The sequence below is a fragment of the Pseudonaja textilis genome, chromosome 13, assembly GCF_049901715.1.
Source record: "Pseudonaja textilis isolate UNSWEBS1 chromosome 13, rPseTex1.2, whole genome shotgun sequence".
Lineage (NCBI taxonomy): Eukaryota > Metazoa > Chordata > Lepidosauria > Squamata > Elapidae > Pseudonaja > Pseudonaja textilis.
Window position 1 is genome coordinate 1,681,602 of NC_142002.1, and position 19,164 is coordinate 1,700,765.

Below are 19,164 nucleotides of genomic sequence, written 5' to 3' on the forward strand. Positions count from 1 at the left end.
ACTGTTTTCTTCCTGATCTCCTGGAGGAGGTTGTCATAGGTTCTTTTAATAGTACCTAAGTCGTTGGGCTCCAAAACACCAGAGCGCCAACATAACCATACAGGTCCCTAGAAAACACACACACACACACAAGCACTCAAAGACTAATATTCAGTGCTAGCTACTCCATTCTTTTCCACTTCTACTACCACCTCCTCCTACTCCTCCCTGCAATGATTACTTCCCACGTTCCACTGTCAGAGAACAATCTCTCTCTTTCAATCTGCTTTAGGCTGCAAGACTGTCAAGCAAAGGAAAGATGAAATGAGATTATATATAAGCACAACTGCGGTTTTGCTTAACGACTGCTTTGCTTAAGGACCACACCATTGGTTCCAATTGTGGTTCCTAAAGGACAATGGCCTGGACCTCCATCATACCACTAGCTGTAATGGGACACCCAAAGCATTTGTACACCTCTCTCCTACCGTCTGATAAGATGTTGAAAAACTCTGCTCTAGTCTAATGACTCTCAACCACCGTTTTCCCCACTGCTTTAAAATAGCTGAGAGGCAACCTACTTTTAAATTTGAAAGTTCAGTGTTTTAGGATCTGCCGTCGAGTCTGCCATTAGCGGAATCCAGAGAAAAGCAAGCAGTTCTTTAGAATGGAATGGAATGGAATAGAATAAGAAAGAATAGAACAGAAATTGGAATGGAATGGAATAGAAATAGAATAGAATAGAATAAGAATAGAATAGAATAGAAATTGGAATGGAATAGAATAGAAATAGAATAGAATAAGAAAGAATAGAATAGAAATTGGAATGCAATAGAATGGAAAAGAGTTGGAATAGAATAGAATAGAATAGAATAGAATAGAATAGAATAGAATAGAATAGAATAGAATAGAAATTGGAATGCAATAGAATGAAAAGGAATTGGAATAGAATAGAATAGAATAATAGAATAGAATAGAATAGAATAGAATAGAATAGAATAGAATAGAATAGAATAGAAATTGGAATGCAATAGAATGAAAAGGAATTGGAATAGAATAGAATAGAATAGAATAGAATAGAATAGAATAGAATAGAATAGAATAGAATAGAATAGAATACGATGTATAAAATGATGGAATAAATAGTTTAGTCATGGATAATTAATAACTGATAAGTATATAAACATATGTTAGTTTGACTATGTGAGAATTTATATAAACCGTGAGCAATGACTATGAAAGGATAGCACTAACAATTTGTAACCAACGGACACACTGTATGTATATAAAATGGAAGGTGGTTTTATGTTTTTATGTTTTGTTTGTATATGTTTGTCTTAAAAAATAAAAACTTTTATCAAAAAAAGAATAGAATAGAATTCTTCATTGGCCAAATGTGATTGGACACACAAGGAATTTGTGGGTGTGTCCAATCACACTTGGCCAATGAAGAATTCTATTTAAACCTGCAAAGGGGAGGTTAGTCCACGAAGGACCTCCGGACAGCGGCTTCTGTGGTTCCTTGCCATCTGCTGCTTTTGTTGCCAAAGCACACAAACTGCGACGGACCCGCAAAACTTCCCCCTCTTCATCCAACAACGCTTCAAAGCGGGTGAGGATCAAATGTTTATGTGGGCAATTCAAATTTCCTGCAGAAATGCCTTGGAGCCCCGTTGCTATTGCAGAAACTTTGTGCAAAAGCTGTTGCACTAGCGTGGAAAGAGCCACATCAGCAGAACAAAGCATTGTGCATTTCGGATCCTAGGACAGTGATGGCTAACCTGTTCCTCGCCACGGGCCGAAAGGGGGTGCACACATGCCTGCACCCATAATGCAGTGCGTGCATGATCCCCCAGCCCCTGCGCACCTCTATGCATACGCAAGCAACCCCCGCCGCCCCCTGTGCATGCACAAATGTCTCCTGTGTGCGTGTCTCCCCCCAAGCATGTGTAGGAGATACCCAAGAATCAGCTGGCTGGGAGGGGGCGCACACATGCGCCGTAGGTCTGTTCTGGGCGACCTCTCACATGCTTCCATAGGTTTGCCATCACGGTCCTAGGGCATCAAACTTCCCAGATTCACCAATCGCCCGCGACGCCCAGCAGATCTGTGACTTTTAACTCCCAATCTTCTTAGCAACGGCTATGCTGAGTGGGGGATTCAGGAAATCCACCTGTCCAGAGGGTACTCAAATCATGGATGGACGCATTGAACTGTAGAGGGACTGACCATTCTAGCTTTCTAACAGCCACAGGCCAGGACGATATCCTTCTCTATCCTTGCTAGGAAATTCAAATGCATGAAGCAATTTTCATCAATATCTTGTTTGAAGGCTTTTTGGAGGCATCAAAACTGGTTGCTGTGGAAACAGATGGCTGGTAATCTAAACTGGGACATCAGTCTGATCTCCAGAAGTTGTTTAGAACATAGAACACAGAATAATAAAGGGCCCTTGGAGGTCTTCTAGTCCAGCCCCCTGCTTAAGCAGGAGACCCTATGCTATTTCAGACAAATGGATATCCAGACTCACTATCCAGTGAGCACCCACAATTTCAAGCTATTCCATAGGTTGATTGCTCCTTCCTTTCTTCAACTTTCTCTTTGAGAGCAGGCAACAGAATTTCATTTTTAACGTGGGCCAGTGTGCTCACAATAAGAAAAAAAAACGACAATGAAGTTATCTTATCTGGTGTCGCTATGTGCTCCTTTCAAAATCCAAGAAAGAAATACTCAGACTCCATGGTTCAGAGCAAAGTTCTTCTTTTACTGGAAGATGAAAAGGAAGCTACAAATGGAATTCCGAAAGTGAGAATTTGGCGCGCAGATCACACATACAAAGAAATGGAATTGTTCCCACCCCCAAAGTCCAGAAGTCTCTGCCAATTAAAAGTTCCGAATATGATCATGTGAGCATCTTCAGGTAGTGATGAGGCCTCTGTCCGTTGACCTTGACATATTTTGATAAGACCTCGCAGCTGCGCAAAAAGGATAGAGGCTAGGAAAGAAATGGAAAATTGGAAAGAAGAAATCCCCCTTCTTCTGCCCACAGTAAAAGAATGCAAAACCACCTCCAGCTCTCTTCCCCCACAATTACCCCTCCCCCGTTGCTAATGACAGCCGAAAGAAGTAAGCCTAGTAGTAGAGATACTAAGGGAGAAATAAAGGATAATAGTTGGGATACCCAAGAGATCTTGAGGCTGACATTCGGACCCCCTAGAAAAAGGACATTAGTCCCTGTAAGAGAGAATAAAAAGATATGTTAAGCATTGCATACATTCTTATGGTTTATCAGGATACTTAGTATAAAATTTCTTTAGCAGGTCAGGAGCCCTAACGTCTTTTTCGCTCACCCACTCAGCATGAGAGGGGGAAAATGTTTCCAGGCTACAAGATATTGTAGGCGACCCCACCTTTTTCGAGAGTCTAAAATCTCTTTAACTTCAAAATGTTGTTCACCCTCAATCAACAATGGGACGGGGATCAGTCTGGGTCGGTCTCAATGTGCAGGTGTGTTCGGGTTTTAGCAGGCTGACATGGAAAACAGGATGAATGCGACGAAGAGTCTTTGGTAGCGTCAATTGAACTGTCACGGGATTCACACCGCTTAATAGGAAAGGCCCCACATACTTAGGGCCTAACTTCTTTGATCTCTGAGTGGTTTGCAGATACTTGGTTGAGAGGAATACTTTGTCGCCTACTTGATACGACTGTTGTGGGGCTCTTTTCTTGTCTGCAAACTTCTTATGGGATTGATGCGCTTCGTCCAGAGCTTATGCGAGCGACTGGCCAATTGAGTTGTAGTTGAGATATCCAGTCATCCAATGACTGGATATTGGGTTTCTCACGAGGAAGTTCAGGTATGGGTACAAAATCTTGTCCCGTGGCCACTTTGAACGGGTAAAACCAGTGCTGCTGTGAACGGAGTTGTTATACGCTACTTCAGCAAAAGGTAGCAGGTCCACCCAGTTGTCTTGCTGATAATTTATGTAACATCGGAGATATTGCTCTAGCACCCCGTTAGTCCTCTCGCAGGCCCCATTAGTTTGGGGTGGTGGGCGGAGCTTAACCCTTGGGTGGAGCCTATCAACTTCAAAAATTCCTCCAGAAGTTCGAGGTAAATTGAACTCCTCGATCTGATATTATACGTTCAGGAACACCATGCAGTCTGTAGACGTGTATAATGAACAGTTTGGCTAACGACTTCGCCGAGGGAATCTTGGTGCAAGGTATGAAATGTGCCTGTTTGGAAAACAAGTCGGTCACCACCCAGATCACCGTGTGCCCAGCACTCTCAGGTAAATCTACTATAAAGTCCATAGAGATTTCCTTCCAAGGAGCAGTTGGCCTGGCCACATTCTGCAACAGACCTGGCGGCTTACCGGGAGGTCTCTTAGCTGAGGCGCAAACTGGGCAGCTTGCTACATAAGTTTCAATGTCTTTTTCAAAGAGGGCCACCAGAACTGCCGCTTCACCAGGTGTAAGGTCTTCACGAAACCAAAGTGACCCGCTGCCTTGGAATCATGAGTTTGTTGTAATACTTGGCTCCTCAATGTTTTAGGTACATACAGCTTCGTTCCCATCCAGGCTAACCCATCTCTAACAGTGCAGTTATTTGCATTTGCCTGGAACCATTCATCTGTTTTCAAAGCTTCTTTAAATTGTTCGATCAAATCATTGGACAGATCTGCCTCTTGTTTCTTCTTTTGCGCCCTGGTGACCACTGGTGCTGCCAGCTGTGTGGTGGGCACAATCGGACTTATCACTTCTTTTCGAACACTGTTGTATTGTGGCATCCTAGATAAAGCATCCGCCATAAAATTTTTTCCTCCTGGGATGTACTTCAGAAAGAAATTGAATCGTTTGAAGTACTGGGCCCACCTAACTTGCTTAGGAGATAGTTTCCAGGCGTTTTAAGGCCTCCAGGTTTTTATGATCAGTCCAAACCTCAAATGGGTACCTCGCGCTTCCAGAAAATGCCTCCAGGTCATTAGAGCCCAGCAGACTGCAAAAGCTTCTTTCTCCCAGACAGCCCATCTACGTTCAGTGTCAGTTAATTTCCGGGATGTGTAGGCACACGGTTGTAGTGTCCCCTTCTCGCTTAATTGAAGTAAGACCGCTCCTACCGCTACATCACTTGCATCAGCTTGATCACGAAGGGGACATCCATGTCCGGATGCTTTAGCACTGGCTCGGCAGCAAATAGTCTTTTAGCTTCTCAAAAGCGGCTTGGCACTCCATAGACCAATTCAACGGCTGGCTAGGCTTTGGCTTCGCTTCTCCCTTTGTTTTTAGGAGGTTGGTGATAGGCATGGCTATTTTAGCAAAACATGGGATGAATTGCCGGTAAAAGTTAGCAAATCCAAGGAAACTTTGAAGTTGTTTTCGGTTCTTGGTGGGGCCCACTCCAATACGGCTCGTACCTTCTCCGGGTCCATCTCAAGACCCTCGGGTGAGATACGATATCCCAGGTAGTCAATCTTTTCTTGATGGAACTCACATTTGGACAATTTGGCGCAAATTTGGCAGCGCGCAATTTGTGCAGCACGGACTGCATACCAGTTTCACATGTTGGTCTCTGGTCTCCGAGTAGATAAGGATATCGCCAAGGTAGACCAAAACCCCTTGTATAAATGTTCGTGGAGCACTTGGTTGATCAATTGCATGAAGACAGCTGGTGCCCCTGTAGTCCAAACGGGAGAACATTGAATTGGAAGCAACCTATTGGGCAATTGAATGCAGTTTTCCACTCGCCTCCTCTCTTAATTCGGATTCGCAATAGGCCTCCTCAAGTCCAGTTTCGTGAAGATCTTCCCTTGGCCAGGTGAGCCAACATGTCCTTCATTAGAGGGAGGGGGTACACATTTTCCACGGATACCGCGTTCAAATTTCGGTAGTCCACCACCAAGCGCTTGGAGCCATCTTTCTTCTCGCGAACATCACAGGGGCCGCCACTCGAGGTCTGGCAGGTTGGATGAACCCTCGCTTTCAAATTCTTGTCGATAAACGATCTCAATTCCTCTAACTCCTTTGGGGTCATCGAATACATCTTTGGTTTCGTAGCGTCACCCCGGTAGAAATTCAATGCTGCAATCGGTTGACCGATGGGGAGGGAGCTCATCGGAGGCCTCTTCGCTAAAACTTCTCTTAGGTCCCAGTACTCTTTCGGATTTTCTCCTCCCTTCTATGCGTTCGGCCCCTGTGGAAGCTGTCTCAGCAGGGGTTTGGGGCTTGGGATGGGGATTCTCCCCGGTTTAAGGGGGTTTGCTCCTCCCTCCCTGGAGGTTGGTCAGTACGAATCCGTATCCACCCCTTTCTCCAGTTTACTTGGGGATTCCATTTCCGAAGCCAGGGCAATCCCAAGATTAGGGAGTGTTCCATCCCGGGAGCCACAATAAAACACAAGGTCTCGCTGTGGGTTCCCATGGTCATCTCTAAGGGCTCCGTTATAAACCGTGCAGGGCAACCCCCGCTTCAGACCCATCTAATTGGTAAAAGGATATGGGCGTTTTCAAATTTCTCAGTCCAATGCCCATGCCTTTAACTACTTTCATGCTAATTAGGCACCTCGTGCACCCCGAGTCCAATAAGGCCAGCATTTCCCCTCAGTACCCGAGGTGGGCACCTTTAATTTAATTGGAATGGTAAGGGCCCTGTTAGGACTTACCGAGACGTCATCTTCCGAGTCGGTCTCACTCTCGCCGGGAGGAGTCGGGGGTCCCAGCTCTTTTCCGCTGGGGAGTGACTTCTACAACCTCCCCTATTGTTAGCCCGGTTTCGCGAGGCCTGGTTGGGGAGGATTCGGGCTTCCTTCCAGGGCCCCGTCCCTTTTTTGGATCTGGTTTGACTCGACAATCCGCACCGTGGCCTTCCTTCCCACAACGGAAACAGGCAGTGGATTTGGCCCTTGTCATCACCCCTCCTTCCGGGGCTTAGGGATCTCTCGGAGCCGAGGAGGGAGCATGGTGCTCCATGCGGAGCCTCCTCTGCGTCTACTTCGGCTAGATCTATTTCCACCTCTTCCGCTAACAGGTACCACAACTGCAAGTCATGGGGATCCCTTCTGGAGATGCACATGTGGTATACCTCTTCATTTAGGCCATCTTTGTAGGCTTCTATTAGAGCTTCCTGGGACCAGCCTCGAATGCGATATGCCAGCTGTCTGAACTCTTGGGTGTAGTCAGCAACTGATCTTCCCCTTGAGTTATGGTTTTCATCCTGATCCTGGCCCTTCTCTCTGCCAGAGGGTCTTCAAACCTCCTCCTCAAGGCAGTCATAAAAACATCAAGGCTTCGCAGTTGGGGGAGTTATCATTATACAGAGTCACCACCCAGTCAGCTGCCATCCCCTCCAGGGTTCTGGTAACACATCTTACTTTGGCTGCTTCAGAGGTGAACTCCCTTTCATATTCTGCCATATAGCTTCCAACCTGCACCAGGAAAAACCCCAAGTCCTTGGGATTTCCTCCAAACTTCACATCCAAGGAGGGCAGGTGGCGTCTTCTAGGCATTACCCCGCTGCTGGGGCTCCCCAGACGGGGAGCTGGTGGTTGCGCCGGCATGGGGTGGGCCAGGGGGTGGTGGCAGCCCGACTTCCCAGGCTGAACTCGCTCTCTCTTCCCCTCATATGTTGGAGCCCTGCCGGGTTTCTCAGAAGCATCCTTAAAGCTTTTCCCGGCTTGATCCAGCTTGCATTCCATCTCCTCCCCCCTGCCACAGCCGTTCCCTCGCACCTCTTCGACTTACAGTGATTCCAGGAGGGGGTCTTCCGGATTTTTCCATCCAACTCCTAACGACCATCTGGGCATCTCGGTTGGAGTTTCTTCCAGTGTAAGGTCAGCTAACAAATCGGTGGCTGGCATCTCTGGTAACAGCATTTGCTGGCCCCCACAGCTCCCTGCTCATCCTCCTCGCTGGCTGGAGATGACATGATGTGAAAACCCCTCGGAAGAAAAATTGGTGTTTTCTCCGGGTGGGTTGATGGGGACTTTCGGAATAATGTCGCTATGTGCTCCTTTCAAAATCCAAGAAAGAAATACTCAGACTCCATGGTTCAGAGCAAAGTTCTTCTTTTACTGGAAGATGAAAAGGAAGCTACAAATGGAATTCGAAAGTGAGAATTTGGCGCGCAGATCACACATACAAAGAAATGGAATTGTTCCCACCCCCAAAGTCCAGAAGTCTCTGCCAATTAAAAGTTCCGAATATGATCATGTGAGCATCTTCAGGTAGTGATGAGGCCTCTGTCCGTTGACCTTGACATATTTTGATAAGACCTCGCAGCTGCGCAAAAAGGATAGAGGCTAGGAAAGAAATGGAAAATTGGAAAGAAGAAATCCCCCTTCTTCTGCCCACAGTAAAAGAATGCAAAACCACCTCCAGCTCTCTTCCCCCCACAATTACCCCTCCCCCGTTGCTAATGACAGCCGAAAGAAGTAAGCCTAGTAGTAGAGATACTAAGGGAGAAATAAAGGATAATAGTTGGGATACCCGAAGAGATCTTGAGGCTGACATCTGGTCCTTTTCACTAGACTACTCTTATCCAATTCCTGCAACCGTGCTTTGTTATGTTTTAGCTTCCAGTCCCCTAATCATCTTTGTTGATCTTCTCTGCACTCTTTCCAGAGTCTCAACATCTTTTTTATGGTGGCAACCGAAAGTGGATGCGGTATTCCGCTTATAGTCTTACTAAGGATTTGTAAAGCCTTTATCTTATTATTTATCTTGTTTTGTCTTATTATTTCTCAAATGTACCTTTTTTGGCCCTGCCCTCTTTCAAGTGGATATTCTTGAAGGACAAATCAACATGAAACAACTTTGAGAGCCAATGCTCTAACATGTTCTCCTGTACATTTTTTGTGTAGAACCAGCCCCGATACATAAAGTGCTGGATTTACTGTAATTAAGACCAGAATTATTACTGTAAGCCATTGCAGTCATTAAACAGGTCACCATGTGAGCATGTCCAACTGTATGACCTATTTTTTGCTGTGGTCATTAAGTGAATGCAGTAGTCAGCAGGCAAATTGCAGTTGTTAGGCAAATCCGCTTTTCCAACGGCCATTTTTTGGCCAGAAATTGGAAGCAAATGCCAGAAATCAAAGTCAAATTCGCAGTCATGCAGGACACTGCAAATTGCCGTAAATCTGATCACGCGGCTGGGTTGGGTACAGTCATGGAACTTTAAAATCAGGTCATAAATTCCTTTCTTTGTGGGGGTGGGGGCATTGTAACCTCAGGTGATTGCTCAATGATCAGTCCTAAATTGAGGACTATCAGTAAACGGCAAGCCGTCTTGATGGAAACATTTCAGAAATCTAACATTTCATCGGGAAGAGAGAATATTTTGCTCAGCTGTTCTCTTTACTATACAAATTTAGCCAGGGTGCTCCAAAATCGTTGTTCAAGCAATGCCTTCTTCCTGAGGCCAACTCAACATTCATAAAAGGTATTCAGGTTTTTGGAAATCTCCGCCTTTCCCATTATACCAGATGCGAAAAAGCTAAGTCGTGGTGAGGTAAGTGAGAAGAAGATTTTGAAAAGGTTTGACTAGATGCTAAAGACCGAAGTCTGCCATATTATTCCCACAGCATATTCCATCTTTTTTCACTTGCTATAATTCTTAAAAATTCATTGCAAGTTCTACTTTTAACACGGACATTTCATCAGAGGCCTGATTATTCCGCCGAAATTACCTAACAGCAGAAGTCAACAGAAGGACTCTGCAGAATGACTTATGCCAGTGTAGCAAGAGGGCCCTTGACTGCCTTCCAGAATTTATCTATTTTTTAAGTGTCTGTGTTCATAAAGAACTCCACTCTAATCCATCACTCCTTTATATAAGTATAGGAGTAACACAATTCTCCGGCACTGCCAACGGCAGAGCGATAGAAACTGCCAGGAGCTCAATGCCAGGCAATGCACAGCCGGCGGCTCAATCTGTTGCAAGAAATTCAGCCGGGACCGTAGCTTGTTCTCCGAACCCAGCCACCCCCCTTTATGCCATAAAACGGGCTCTATACACACACACACACACACACACACACACACACACACACACAAACGAAGGGCTGAAAGGGCAGCAAAGGCCTGGAATACAAGAAAGGTGGGAATGACAGCAGCAGAGTAAGCAAGCATTCAGCACAAGCACATCCTATACACCAGGAAAGAGGCCTTGGAAGCCCACACTCACACACACACACAAACACAGACCTGGGTCTACAAGGCGGAATGGGAGAATGCCCTGTCCTTGGAAAGGCCTTTCACACAAACCAGGCTCTTCCCCCGTGTCTCTTCACACGGCAGCCCTTCTGGAACAGATGCATTTGGGCCCAAGCAAATCCCCGGGGACTCGCCAGCTGCGGTGGGCGTTTCCACCCCTGAGCCAAAGGGACAGCATCCCTTTTACACAAAGATCCGGGAAGGCTGGGGTGGGGGTCGGGGGTCGGGGGGAGACACCTCTAAGCAGGCCGTTCAAGGGAAGGACCACGTGGAAAAGAAAAGCGCTTTCCTGAAATGAAAGGCATGAGAGTGAAAGTTTTGCAAACCAAAGAGAATTGGAACAGAACGGGCAAATACGAGATGGTACGAATGCATTAGTATAAAAGACAGCTGTAACTATGTAGATAATTGTAGATAAATGTAAATAGAAATAATACGCAGCTAGCACTATACTAATAACATAAGGGAAAAAGGAAATGAACTGTTATGTGTATCTCTATACTGTAGCTTTGTATGGCCAAAATGATGGCCAAAAAAGTTGTGTTCAATTGTTTTTAATGTTTATTCAATAACATTTAATAGAAGGAGAAGGAGAAGGAGGAGGAGGAGGAGGAGGAGGAGGAGGAGGAGGAGGAGGAGAAGAAGAAGAAGAAGAAGAAGAAGAAGAAGAAGAAGAAGAAGAAGAAGAAGAAGAAGAAGAAGAAGAAGAAGAAGGGAAGGAAGAGGAGGAGGAGAAGGAAGAGGAAGTAGAAGAAGGGAAGAGGAGGAGGAGGAGGAGGAGGAGAAGGAGAAGAAGAGAAGAAGAAGAAGGAGAAGGAGAAGGAGAAGGAGAAGGAGAAGGAGAAGAGCTTTCTTGAGAAGAGTTTGCACAAGACCCAGAGCGCTTGGTGAGGAGGTGAGGGCTGGGAAGAAGAGACCGCAAGTTCACTTCCTTCTCCACCTTCCAACTCACGGGAACGTGATGGTGGGGCTGGTCACTTCCCTGCCTTGTAGAGAGAGAAGAAATCAGGAGGAGGCAGCGCTGGGAACGTTGCCTGGAGCTCCAGAAGGAGAGGAGGAGAGAACTGAGAAACTAGGTTTTCCTAACCCAAGCTGTGGCTCAGTGACATGCCAGTTCTCCCCCAGTCCCTTCTGGAGAATTCAAACCCAGATGAACTCCTGCAGAAAAGCACCCTCTCCTCCCCAAACTATCAGGGAACTAGGAGGGGGTGTGTGGATGTGTGTGTGAGGGTAGTTCCTCGGCCATAAATGCCCCCGATGTTGAGCCGGCCTCTCTGCAAAAGGGCAGCTTCTACCCAGTGAGCCTCTCTGCCCTGGACACTTGGAAGCCCGTCTTTCAAAAGAGAAACATTTTCGGCGCTGCCCCGACCCTCCTCGCCTCCCATCTCCCCGGCTGGCCCAACAACAGATGCCTCTTTGTGTGAGCCCGCCGTCCCCTCCTAAATCACCCTGACAGCCAAGATTCACATTGACCGAGCGTTGGGAAAGCAAAAGGCAGGCACAAAAACAAACAAGCCTTCTGGGCCCGACGACGCTGAGAACTTTCCTCCTTGCACTGAAGAGAGGCCACACGGCTGCTTTGCAGGCCCGCCTCAGGAGAGAGAGAGAGAGAGAAAGAGAGGGAGAGGGAGGGAGGGAAGGAAGGAGAAAGGGAGGGAGGAAAGGAAGGAAGAAGAAAGGAAGGAAGGAGGATGGGAGGAAAGGAAGGAAGGAAGGAAAAAGGAAGAAAGAGGAAAGGAAGGAAGGAAGGAAGGAAGGAAGGAAGGAAGGAAGGAAGGAAGGAAGGAAGGAAGGAAGGGAGAGGAAGGACGAAAAGAAAGAAAGAAAAAGAAAAAAAAGAGGGAAGGAAGAAAGAAAGAAAGAAAAAAAAAGAAAGAAGGAAGGAAGGAAGGAAGGAAGGAAGGAAGGAAGGAAGGAAGGAAGAAAGAAAGAAAGAAAGAAAGAAAGAAAGAAAGAAAGAAAGAAAGAAAGAAAGAAAGAAAGAAAGAAAGAAAGAAAGAAAGAAAGAATGGAGAAGCACAGAGCCCAGGCTCCCTCCAGGAGCAATCCTATAGGACCCCAAAGTCAAACGCCAGACTCAAACGGGTTCTGGCAGAACCAAATCAGCGTTTGTGGGTGTTTCTGTTTTGTTTTGAAACTCCCCACGTGACCTGGAGCAATCCCCCCCCGTCTCCAAGAGCCCTGAAGGAAGGGCCAAAATCCATGGTGAGGAAACGGCTTGGCCGGCCGAACATTCCCCACCCTATCCGACTCAGGCCAGGCGGCTTTCTCCCCTCAAGCTCCAGGAGTTCGAAATGGATCGTCCCCCCCGTGTGATTCCCAAGCAGGAGTTCTGGGAGGCCTTTGCACGGCCCACAGCAGGACAGGGGGAAAAAGCCCCTCTGTGAATATTATTCCACCAAGGAAGGAATTGTTGGGGGAACTCCCTGTGAAGAGGAGGCAGAAGACACTCGGCCCAGGCAGGGCCCTTCCAGTGGCCAGGGGTCCCCGAACTTGGCAACTTTTAAGGCGGGTGGACTTCAAGTCCTGGAATTCTCCAGCCAGCATAGCTGGAAGTTGAGGTCCACAAGTCTTAAAGTTGCCAAGTTTGGAGACCTCTGGGCTAGAGAGATAGCAAGTCCATTGGAACCTCTGGCCCACTTCGGCCCGTCTCCAAGCCGCCTCCGGGCAGTTTGCAGACAGGGCTGGAAGCCAGCAAAGACTGCTCATCCCCTCCGCTCAGGCGGACCCCCAGCTGGTGCCCCCAAGGAGCTGGACTCTGGCGGACCCGGTGCAGGAAATACGACTTCAGCCACAGAGCAGTCAATGTCTGGAATCCTCTACCTGACTCTGTGGTTTCTTCCCCAAACCCCAAAAACTTTAACCTTAGACTGTCTACTATTGACCTCACCCCTTTCCTAAGAGGTCTGTAGGGGGTGTGCATTAAGCGCACCAACCGTGCCTACCGTCCCTGTCCTATTGTTTATTTTATTATTTTTCTTATATGTACCCATTTCATGTATCCATAACTATGTTTATACTTATACCTATTATCTTGTAAGTAATTGACAAATAAAAATAAACAGAATGGTCAATGTCTGGAATACTCTACCTGACTCTGGTTTCGTTCCCAAACCCCAAAAACTTTAATTTTAGACTGTCTGCTATTGACCTAAGAGGTCTGTAGGGGGCGTGCATAAGCGCACTAACCGTCCCTGTCCTATTGTTTCTTTTATTTTTCTTATATGTATCCATGTATTCATAATTATGTTTATACTTATACCTATTATCTTGTAAGCAACTGACAAACCAAATAAAATCAATCAATCAATCAATCAATCAATCAATCAATCAATCTCCTGCCCTGGTTCAGGCGGACCCCCAGTTGATCCCCACCAGGAGCTGAACCCTGGTGGATCTCCTGCCCTGATAAATTATTTGCCCTTATTCTACCAAATCGTGCTCTGCCCGATTTTGCCTGCAACAGCCAGTCAGGCCATCGTCACTTCTGAACAAGCTGCTCCAGCATCAAACCAGGGTTAACACCTTCCGGCAGGAGCTCCCAGGAAGGGCCCTGGTGGTAAGTGGGTTTCTAGGTGTTTGCCCCCAAAAAGAACCGAAAAGCTGGAAGTTTACAGAATCCTGCCCTCCTTTGCCAGGCGTCTTCACCGTTTGCCGGCCTCTTTATTTCACATAGGCGAATCCTTGCAATCACTACGCTGTTTTGCTCCCGGCATAAACATAAATTATAATCCATGCGAGTCTTGGAATAAACATAAAGTAAACCAAACCAAACCAAACCTGGAATAAGTGAATTTGATGACGGTGGAATGTTTTCACTGCTCATTGAAAGGTGCTTTTTAAAAACATTCTCTTGTTTGTTTCGCCCCTATTTTTACTACCGGCTCATAACTAGCGTGGTCTTGCAAAGCAGGCAAAGGAAGAACTAGTGGGAGGCAGTGGGCGCCTCTCCATCCTCCATGGAACTGTCGCAGCCTCCTTCTCGCCTCCCCCCACTCCAAGAAGAGCCCCCACCACCACTAGCGGCATCTGTAAACCGGGTGTCTCCAACCTTAGCAGCCTTAAACCAGGGATCTCCAACCTTAAACCAGGGATCTCCAACCTTAGCAACCTTAAACCAGAAATTTCCAACCTTAGCAACCTTAAACCAGAAATTTCCAACCTTAGCAACCTTAAACCTGGGATCTCCAACCTTAGCAACCTTAAACCAGGGACCTCCAACCTTAGCAACCTTAAACCAGGGATCTCCAACCTTAGCAACCTTAAACCAGGGATCTCCAACCTTAGCAACCTTAAACCAGGGATCTCCAACCTTAGCAACCTTAAACCAGGGACCTCCAACCTTAGCAACCTTAAACCAGGGATCTCCAACCTTATTAACCTTAAACCAGGGATCTCCAACCTTAGCAACCTTAAACCAGGGATCTCCAACCTTAGCAACCTTAAACCAGGGACCTCCAACCTTGGCAACCTTAAACCAGGGATCTCCAACCTTAGCAACCTTAAACCAGGGACCTCCAACCTTGGCAACCTTAAACCAGGGATCTCCAACCTTAGCAACCTTAAACCAGGGATCTCCAACCTTAGCAACCTTAAACCAGGGATCTCCAACCTTAGCAACCTTAAACCAGGGATCTCCAACCTTAGCAACCTTAAACCAGGGATCTCCAACCTTGGCAACTTTAAATTGCTAAACCAGGGGTCTCCAACTTTGGCAACTTTAAACCTGGCAGACTTCAACTCCCAGAATTCCCCAGCCAGCTTTGCTCCCAATTCAGGGAGTTGGTCCCCCAGGCTTGAAGTTGCCAAGGTTGGAGATCCCTGAGCAAGGGGGCTGGACTAGAAGGCCTCCAAGGCCCCTTCCAACTCTGTTCTTCTGTTCAAACCCTAGTGCCTTGCCTCCAGAAGGTTGGAGACCCCTGCCTTAGGGCAAAGCTCGCGGGGGGGATTCTGGGAGCTGAAGTCCGCCAGGCTCCCAGTGGCTGAGATTGGAGACACCCCCACCCCCCCGGCCTAAACGATCCCGGGGGTTGGGGGGGGGGGGGCATCGGAGAGAGAGGCTCGCCGGAGAAGCCTCCTCCCTTCCTTCCTTGCCCGTCCGGTGGGGAGGGGGCCCCGGAGAGCCGTCCCGAGGAACAAAGGCGGGCCGCCCCCCCCCCCGCCCTGGGGTCCCGGAGGGTCTCCCCCCTCCCTACCTGGGGATGGTGATGCACTTGGTGGCGGCGCTCTGCGTGGTGATGGCCTTCTCCAGCTCGTCCAGCTGGCCGGTCTTCTTGAGCTTCTTGACGAGGCTCTTGACCGCCTTCTCGCACCACTTCTCCTCCTGCCCGTTCTGCTCGCCCTTCTTCCAGCCCAGCAGCCGCTTCACGATGGGCGGCGTGAAGGGCAGGATGGACGACATGGCCGGCGGCCGGGAGCAGGAGGACGGCCGAGAGGGCAGCACCAGGAGCCCGCCCGCCCGCCCGCCCGGCTCGCTCTCCCTCCGGCGCCGCGTCCACGTCCCGCCTCGCTCGCTCTCGCTCCCGCTCTCTCTCCGCCCGGCTCAGGCGGGCCAGGAGCGGCCGGGCTCGGCCCGGGACAAAGCGGAGGACGCCGCCGCCGCCTCCAACTTTCCGCCGACTTCTTCCCGACGCGCCTCTAGCGGCGGCGGCTCGGCGGGCTCCGACTCCGGCTGCGGCTCCACCTCCGGCTGGGCGCGCGCTCCTCCTCGCCTCCTGCGTAAAGGCGCGCGCTCCGGTCGGCCGTCTGAGCCGCATGCAAATCGGGGTGGCCGCCGCCTCCGCCTCCTCCTCCGAGGGAGGCGGTGGAGGGAGTGAGGGGGGGGACAGAGGGAGGCCCACCTGCCCCTGGACACCCCACCCTCGGCCCAGCCCTCGCCGGCGCTGGGAGCCCCGCGGGAGGAAGGGAGTGGAGGCGCTTCGTCCCCGGCTCTCGGCCCATCCGGAAAGCGGATGGAGCCCCCCCCCCGCAATGCGCCCTCGGGGGTCCAGCCCTGCCCGCTTGCCCGACCGCCCGGCTCTAAAACGGTCGCTGTGAGAGAGGGACCTTGGGAGTCAGAGGAACAGATGTGTTGGTCATCTAGTCCACCCCCTCCAAGATTCATTCTTCTCCTTGACTCTTTCTGGCTGGCAGGGAAAGGTGGAGGAAGGGTGTTGGAGGTTGAAATTGTGTGAATTGTAAAAGTTGGGGTGCTTTCTGGCTTACTACACAAATGCAGCTACTTTTCTAGGCCAAGGTCAACCCTCTTGGTATACCGAATAGAATAGAATAGAATAGAGTAGAGTAGAGTAGAGTAGAGTAGAGTAGAGTAGAGTAGAGTAGTAGAATAGAATAGAATAGAATAGAATAGAATCTTTATATAAAATAGAATCTTTTGAGAATAGTATAGAATCTTTATTGAGAATAGAATAGAATAGAATAGAATAGAATAGAATCTTTATATAAAATAGAATAGGATTTTTATTGAGAATAGAATAGAATAGAATAGAATAGAATAGAATAGAATAGAATAAGAATTCTTTATTGGCCAAGTGTGATTAGATACACAAGGAATTTGTCTTGATGCAAATGCTCTCAGTGTATATAAAAGAAAAAATGCATTTGTCAAGAGTCAAGAATCATAAGGTACAACACTTAATAATAATATTTGAGACGCTACCTGAAGATGCACCCACATGACATTATACACACCTCAGACTGGATGTCCAGTTTGAATTGTTGGGGGTGGGGACTTGGGATAACTTTCTATATGTGATTTTCGCGCCTTTTGCTTCAGATCTTGTATTTCTCCTGTTGCTACCACTTCATATTCAGTAAAAGTCCTTTTCACTATAAAAATGGGGTCTAAAGGTTTTCTTTCTTGGATTTGGAATGGAGCCACACCTGACACTGCCCAAGCAGGAGCCACTATGTCATTTCTGACCGTCGCTTAAAGATGAGCCCACCATGTGTGGCAGCATCCAAAAAAGCCAAAGTAATGCTTGCTTGTATAAACAGAGGCATAGAATCAACATCACGTGAAGTATCAGTACCGCTTTATGAATCCTTAGTAAGGCCACCCCCGGAACAGTTTTGGTTACCACATAACACCAAACAAATTTTTTTTGAGACTTTGGATAAAGTGCAGAGAAGAGCAACTAAGACGATTCAAGGCTTGGAGACAAAAACATGAAGAAGGAGGGTTGCAAGATTTGGGTTTGGCTTGTCTAGAGAAACGAAGAATCAGGGGTGACATCATAGCAGGGTTCCAGTATTTGAGGGGCTGTCACGGAAAAGAGGGGGTCAGACTATTCTCCAAAGTCCCCCCGAAGGCAGGACAAGGAACAATGGATGGAAACTAACCAAGGAGAGAAGCAACCTGGAATTAAGGAGAGTGAGGACAATTAACCGGTGGAACTCCTTGCCTCCAGAAATTGTGGGTGCTCTATCACTGGAGGATTTTAAGAAGAGAATGGACAGCCATTTGTCTGGAATGACATAGACCAGGGACTTCTGCTTGAGCAGGGGGTTGGACTAGAAGACCTCCAAGGACCCTTCCAACTCTATTCTGATTGAACCAAAATATTCCCAAGGGCAAGGACTGGCTTCCTCTCCTGAAGCAAAGGAGAGAAGACCTCCCAGCTCTTCCCTGGCCCAAGTGCCCACTGCAGAGGTGAAGCACCTGGCAGGTGCCCCCTCAAGACCTTGCTTGCAAGGTGGGACGTGTCCTTGCCCACGAAGGCGGTAATCCGATGCCAGAAGCAAAATTTGGAGACTTTCTCAGAAGTGAAGGCCCTCATCTATTTCCTGGAGACGTTTAGCCCACTAAACCCAATTCATTCCACTTCTAAGTTTGCACCAGGCACAGGTGATCGTGGCTGAGGTTAGCAGCCCGGTCCTGCAAAATTCTGGATGACTGCTAGCTGGCAGCCAAAGGCCAAGAGCTTTCCAGGGCTGTTTCTTCCCTCCTGTGTTTGCTTGTTTGTTTGCCATCACGGCAGCTGAGTTTGCCCAGTGAATCTGCTTGCAATTTACTTCTATTGCAATGTTTACTTCTATTGCAATGTTTCTTAACACTCTGCTGTTCTGAGAGTTGAAGTCCACCCATCCTAAAGTTCCCAAGGTTGAAATACACTGGCCTGTTGGATGAGATGAGCATTCATTCATTCATTCATTCATTCATTCATTCACCCACCATCCATCCATCCACCCAAATATGAATATGAAATATAAATATAAATAAAGCATAATTTTCTTCGTTGGTTTCTGTAGTTTGTGGAAATGGGTGGAAAGAGCACCATTCTTAGTGGTTTGCTCCCTCACTCAATTATATCAGTAAAGATCATACCTATAAGCTTTCCAGAGAAATAGTTCAAAAAACCGTTAAGAGACGAAGGAACAGGTTGTGTTTCTTGTGCATATCAGATAATTAAAGAGGAATTGCAAAGTTTTGTAAAAAGAACAAATGTAGCCAACTGTTTTTTGAACCATTCACAACTACAATTCATCTCTGAACTCAGAGAAATAATGTTTTAAACTATTATTGTTCCTTTCTGAGGCCGAATGTCTATGTGCCCATCATTTGAACTGTGATCCACTTGCCCACGAGCATGACTTTCTAGGCCAAAGCTGGACTCTTCATGTTACCCAAGATGTAATCTGGTTTGTTTGTATTTTGTTTAGTGTGAGAGCTCGGTCACTATGATTGTAAAGTATGATTTATTGCAGGGATTGGAAACATTTTCAGGCACTGGAAACTTTTGCACAACTCTGCACAACAATGCAGGGCCAACATTTCAGCATAAACAAAGCTGAACTCTTAGGGCAGATCTTGCAAGATATTAACATTCTCACCACATATCTCAGAAACATGGACGTTTTGCAAGACTTTGGCCACATTTATGGATATTTTTTTAATTACTCTGTGAATCTGTGCACATGGTTGAGTCACTGTTTATGCCTTCTTGTACAAACCTAACCATGTATAGTT

The 19,164-nt window shown here is 47.4% G+C and overlaps 1 protein-coding gene and 1 long non-coding RNA gene across 3 annotated transcripts in view; one reads left to right on the top strand and one right to left on the bottom strand.

The window, feature by feature from the left end:
• Positions 1-15,895, bottom strand: part of SMAD3 (SMAD family member 3) — a 60,895-nt gene extending 45,000 nt beyond the window's left edge. The window contains exon 1 of the mRNA XM_026709365.2: positions 15,392-15,895. Coding sequence (XP_026565150.1) covers positions 15,392-15,597 — 206 coding nt within the window. The 5' untranslated portion in view covers positions 15,598-15,895. The remainder of the gene's footprint in view (positions 1-15,391) is intronic.
• Positions 1-19,164, top strand: part of LOC148124709 (uncharacterized) — a 529,533-nt gene that overhangs the window by 295,972 nt on the left and 214,397 nt on the right. The window lies entirely within an intron of this gene.